General features: G+C 56.3%; 2 protein-coding genes across 2 annotated transcripts in view; one reads left to right on the top strand and one right to left on the bottom strand.

The window, feature by feature from the left end:
- The window catches only part of BU25DRAFT_411658 (TPR-like protein), a 3,045-nt gene extending 922 nt beyond the window's left edge, over positions 1-2,123 (bottom strand). The window contains exons 1-3 of the mRNA XM_033706611.1: positions 1,842-2,123; positions 1,631-1,784; positions 1-1,576 (exon numbers count right to left, since the gene is read on the bottom strand). The exon at positions 1-1,576 is cut by the window's left edge and continues 341 nt beyond it. Coding sequence (XP_033560878.1) covers positions 1-1,576; positions 1,631-1,784; positions 1,842-1,938 — 1,827 coding nt within the window. The 5' untranslated portion in view covers positions 1,939-2,123. The remainder of the gene's footprint in view (positions 1,577-1,630; positions 1,785-1,841) is intronic.
- A 290-nt stretch (positions 2,124-2,413) lies between these two features.
- The window catches only part of BU25DRAFT_92842 (uncharacterized protein), a 4,671-nt gene continuing 1,272 nt past the window's right edge, over positions 2,414-5,812 (top strand). The window contains exons 1-2 of the mRNA XM_033712256.1: positions 2,414-5,124; positions 5,189-5,804. Of these exons, the coding sequence (XP_033560879.1) occupies positions 2,881-5,124; positions 5,189-5,804 (2,860 nt within the window). The 5' untranslated portion in view covers positions 2,414-2,880. The remainder of the gene's footprint in view (positions 5,125-5,188; positions 5,805-5,812) is intronic.

The raw sequence follows: 5,812 nt of genomic DNA on the forward strand, positions 1-5,812 counted from the left end.
GCCCTGACTGTCCAGCACCAGCGCCAAGTTGTTCATGCTCGTCAGCGTGGAGGGATGCTCATGCCCCAGCGCTTTCTCTCTTGTCACCAGCGTCTGCCTGTGCATCGCTTCTGCTTCCTCGTACTTGCCCTGCCTTCTCAGCACCAGCGCCAAGTTGTTCATGCTCGCCAGCGTAGAAGGATGCTCATGACCCAGCGCTTTCTCTCTTGTCGCCAGCGTCTGCCTGTGCATTGCTTCCGCCTCCTCGTACTTGCCCATAAGGCTCATTGCCAGCCCTACCATTCCCATGCTGCTCAGCGCATCTTCACTCTCCTTGCCAAGCACCTCCTTTCTGACCTCCATCGACATCACCGACATCTGCTCTACCTCGCCTGCTCTTCCTCTTTGCCAGGCGTACCATGCCGCTTTGTACAGCAACAGCGCCCACTCCTCGAGTGACTTCTGACTCGTAGGCCGCTGTGCCAACGCCGCCCTCGCGTGCGGGAACAGCGCCTGACACCTCTCCCAGTTCTTGTGCTCCCCTGTAGGCAACTCTGCGCACAGGTTGGAGATGAACTGCTCCCTCCACTTGTCGAGCTGTTTCTGGCTTTCCAGCCACTTGCGCGTCGCCAGCTGCACCAAGCTGTGCATCTCAAGCGTCGTGTCGTCTGTAGTAGCTGTGACGAACGAGTAGTCTCGCAGCGCGAGAACGTCATCTTCAAAGTCGTCATCGTTCACTGAGCCGCTCGGGCTGCGGAGCAGAGCTTCAGGTATTCCCTGTCGGTCGAAGAAGCTCATCAGCGACAGCAGGTCTGCTGCCGATGGTCTGCTGCGTCGTACGTGGTCGAAGGAGATCTGCCATGTTGTAAGGATTGCATTGCTGGCTGCTTTGTCGCGGCGCAGATGACCGGCCCCCTGGTTCAGCAGGCTCGTTTTTCTGCTGTCACTCTGCCGGTACTCCTCCAGGTACTGCTGCACTGAGCATCGCGGCGCCCGCTGTCGAATGTATGCCGCTGCCTGCACAAGAGCGAGCGGCATGTGGTCTAGGGCAGCCGCTAGCTCAGTAATACCGTCGTCCCTGCCACGCTTGTCGCCCTCGTCTCCCAGCTTCTTGCGAAGCAGAGTATGTGCAGCTGCATCGTCCATCGGCTCGATCGGTATAACGTCGCTGTCTTCAACGACCTCCATTGCCGCGCGCCTTGTCCGGCTCGTCACGAGCACCGAGCCGTGTCTGCTTGGAGGCAGGGACCTCGACAAGTGCTGCCGGAGAGCACCGCTGTTGCCGTCGATAGCATTGCTGCCATCGCCTGCCTGCGACCTCTGGCTATTGCTCAGTCGCGGAGAAAGAACAACAGCATCGTCGGCGTTGTCGAGGACAAGAAGCCACGGCCCATTCTTCTCGTCACGCAGCCAGTCGTGCACCAGCTTGAACACATCTGCTCGCGGGTCCTTACGACCGCGGACCTTGACCAGCTCTGCGATCTCTCGGTAGCTCTGCTCCAGTCGCGCCGCGTTGCTGGCGTGCACCCACAGCACCCACGTCTCCGCGGACCGCTCGGCGGTGCGGTAGCAGTGCTCGATGGCTAGCTGCGACTTTCTGTGGCTATGTTACATGCAAGCACTAACACAAGGGTCTTCTGCTTTAACTCACCCCACACCGCCAAGGCCCACCAGCGCGACTCGCGATGCTGGCGCTGAGCACCGCTCGCGGATCTGGTCGAGCAGCCGCACTGCGCGGTCGACAAAGTCTGGGTCGCGCCGGAACGGCACGAAGCACGAGGGCTGCGGTGGGGTCTCGGGTCGCTCTGCAGGGACACAGCGTGGTTAGCGCAGCGTTGGTCGGAGCGGGGATGGGCACTTGCCAGTGGCAGCAATGTGGATAGAGCCAGAGTTGTACCCAACCTGCAGCCCTTGGTTTCCGGGGCCTGCGAACGTGGTGGCAATGCTGGAGAAGGCCATTGTACATGCCAGCGACCAGGCTGTGCAGTGTCGAGAGCAGCAGCTCTCGTGCACGAGCTGGGCTCTCGAGGCTGGTTTGTCACGGCTGGGCTGGCGCTTCCGCTGAGCTGCCTGCTGACAGGCTCTGGCTTCAGCCTGATCACTGCTATTGCTGCTGTCTTGGACAGTCCAACGGTATAATGTAGAGGTTCCCGTATAGAAAAGCAAGGATTGTCATTGTTGTCTGAATCTGAAGTGAACTGCTCATAGTCACCATGTGGTCAATCACTACTCAATCAGTCCTCATAGGCTTAATGTCCGTCCCTACGTGCCGGGATGCACGGTGTAACGAGACAGGTTCGCACTGCGGATCTTCGGAGTCTCGTGTTGGCAGATTTACAGACCTGTGATTGACATGTACTGTTCTTCAGCCAACTCTCCTCCAGTCTATCAGCCTGGCGTTTTCTAGAAAGTGTCTCCGAAAGATGGCTCAGCCTCGTTGCTGCATCCGTGGCCTCATTCCCAGTACTGAGCTGCGTTGCCTGGAGACGCCTCAACGTGGCTCTTCGCCGTCCACAGCCGGCCACCCCACAACTGTAATGACAAGTTCAGTCGAGTGTGTAGATGCTGAATGGTGAAAAGTGCATCGCAATGGGGGCGTGGCATCGCGAAAGTGTGATTTGTTGGGGTTGTGCTGCACCTCTGCATGAGCACAATCAGCCGCGTCTGCCCCCGCCTCAAGCCCGTTCGAACGTCCTCACAGAAACAAGAACATGGCGCAGAACACCAGCTTCAGCCTGCAACACTTAGATCGCTGTTCCATCGTACAGCTACCTGGGGCTTTACAGCCACTCGTTCTCTTCTACCTACGCTCGTCCTAGATTGCATGCGAGAGCCAGCTGCTGAGCCTCTAGCGTCTCCTTCCCCCCCCCCCATGCGCCCACTACACATCCACACGAATCGATGCGTCTTTTAAAGTATGACGAACGTGGCGAGCTCGGCATCATCAGCTTTGACGATTCTGCGATACCACCTTATGCAATACTTTCACACACGTGGGGAGTAAATGCGGAGGAGTTTACTTTCTCAGACCTAGTGACAGGCGACGGCAAGGCCAAGCGTGGGTACAAGAAGATTCGCTTCTGCGGACAACAAGCACAACAAGATGGCTTACAATACTTCTGGGTCGACACATGCTGCATCGATAAGACGGACAAGGCTGAGCACTCTCATGCTATCCGATCCATGTTTCGCTGGTACCAGAACGCGACAAAATGCTATGTGTATTTATCGGACGTATCGACAAGGGAGAGAAGATTGGACGAGATGCTCGGCAAATTCACTTGGGAGCCTGCTTTCAGGTCAAGCCGATGGTTCACGCGTGGTTGGACGCTTCAAGAGCTGCTTGCCCCCAGCATAGTCGAGTTTTTCTCTCAAGAGTGGGAGAAGCTTGGTGATAAGATATCGCTCAAATCATTGATCTACAAAATCACCAGTATCTCACTCAAAGCGCTCGACGGAGCTCCTCTTTCCCAGTTCAGCGTCGACGAGCGGCTGCGGTGGAAAGGTGACAGGGAGACCAAGCGCGAAGAAGACGGATGGTACTCACTATCAGGTATCTTTGATGTCGAGATAGCGCCGGCTTATAGCGAAGGGGCGGCAAGTGCGTTTAGACGCCTGATGGACGAGATCGACAATTCAAAAAGATGTGTCCAAGACATACACAGCACGGATCCGCGTGACGACAAGAAGCGCATCGAGGAGACTAAAGGCGAGCTGCTAGCTGACTCCTACCGCTGGGTTCTCGATAATGCCACTTTCCAGCAATGGCAGCGGGACCCGCACAGCCGACTGCTGTGGGTGAAGGGTGATCCTGGAAAGGGGAAGACGATGCTGCTCTGCGGCATCATAGACGAGCTGCAAAGCTCACTGCCTAAGACTGCCCTTCTAGCATACTTCTTCTGCCAAGCAACTGACTTACGCATCAACAACGCCACGGCTGTGCTGCGGGGGCTGTTGTACATGCTCGTGAGCCAGCAACCGTCGCTTGTATCGCACATCCGCAAGAAGTATGATCACGCAGGCAAAGCCTTGTTCGAGGATGCAAATGCCTGGGTCGCCCTGACGGAGATCTTCGCGGACATAATACGAGACTCACAGCTAAGAACTACATACCTGATCATCGATGCGCTAGACGAGTGCGTCACTGATCTGTCGAAACTGCTTCACTTCATCGCAAAGCAGTCTTCTGCGTCTTCCCGTGTCAAGTGGATCATGTCTAGCCGCAACTGGCCAGAGATTGAAGAGCAGCTGGAGCAAGCCTGGCACAAGGTCAAGTTGAGCCTCGAGCTGAACGCAGAGTCTGTATCGGCGGCCGTCGGCGCCTTCATCCAGCACAATGTGTCTCAACTGGCACGGCAGAAGAAGTACGACCAGCAGACGCAAGACGCGGTGTTGGAGTGTTTGACATCGAGTGCAGATGGCACCTTCCTCTGGGTAGCGTTAGTATGTCAGGAGCTTCAAGCGACGGCAAGACGGAACGTGCTGAACAAGCTGCACTCATTCCCGCCAGGTCTGAACGCGCTGTACGAGCGGATGATGCGTCAGATCAGTTTGTCGGACGACGCTACACTTTGCAAGCAGGTGCTGGCTTTGATCGCGCTGGCGTATCGGCCAATCACGCTGCAGGAGCTGGTGGCCCTTGCTGAGCCACTCGAAGACATGGCCGATGAAGCAGAGGTATGGGAGATCATTGGCCTTTGTGGATCGTTCCTCACTTTGCGAGAAGACACAATCTACTTTGTACATCAGTCCGCACAAGACTTCCTCTTTGCAAAGGCATATGACGAGATCTTTCCGCATGGGGGTAAAGCAGTTCACAACGTGATCTTCTCGAGGTCGCTCGCGATTCTGTCGCGGACACTGCAAAGGGATATGTACAGCCTGGAAGCGTTAGGATTTGCTATCGAAGACGTCCAGCCGCCCGAGCCAGACCCGCTTGCAGCCTCACGCTACTCGTGCATCTACTGGATCGATCATCTGTATGACTCGAAGCCTTGGGCTGACGGTGTCGGTGGCCTGAAAGTCGCCGGCATCATCGATGAGTTTATAAGGAAAAACTATCTACACTGGCTAGAAGGGCTCAGTCTGTGCAGAAGCATGGGAAAAGGTTTAGTGTCGATGGCGAGACTATGCTCTCTGGTCCAGGTATGGCATGGAAAGACAATGTGCCTGCATTGTGTAGTCATGTAGATGCTGACTCTACCAGGAGATGAAGGACAGTGACGAGCTTGTTAAGCTTGTTCAAGATGCTGGCCGATTCATCATGTATCACAAAGGGGTAATTGAAAACTATCCTTTGCAAACGTATGCATCTGCGCTGTTGTTCAGTCCGACGGGGAGCGTAATCAGACGATTGTTCGAGCACGAAGAGCCGAACGGAATTGCCGTCAGGCCAGGAATGAGCGCCGGCTGGAGTGCTTGTTTACAGACGTTCGAAGGCCATAGCAATTGGGTCAGCTCTATAGCCTTCTCGCACGACTCGACCAAGCTAGCGTCGGCGTCAGGCGACAGCACCGTCAAGGTGTGGGATGCAAGTAGCGGCGCATGTCTGCAGACGCTCACGGGCCATAGCAGCGATGTCAGCTCTATAGCCTTCTCGCACGACTCGACCAAGCTGGCGTCGGCGTCAAGGGACGAGACCATCAAGGTGTGGGATGCGAGCAGCGGCGCATGTCTGCAGACGCTCACGGGCCATAGCAGTTGGGTCAGCTCTGTAGCCTTCTCGCACGACTCGACCAAGCTGGCATCGGCGTCAGGCGACAGCACCGTCAAGGTGTGGGATGCGAGTAGCGGCGCGTGTCTGCAGACACTCACGGGCCATAGCGGTTTGGTC

Source organism: Macroventuria anomochaeta (genome assembly GCF_010093625.1).
Source record: "Macroventuria anomochaeta strain CBS 525.71 unplaced genomic scaffold BU25scaffold_20, whole genome shotgun sequence".
Taxonomy (NCBI): Eukaryota; Fungi; Ascomycota; class Dothideomycetes; order Pleosporales; family Didymellaceae; genus Macroventuria; species Macroventuria anomochaeta.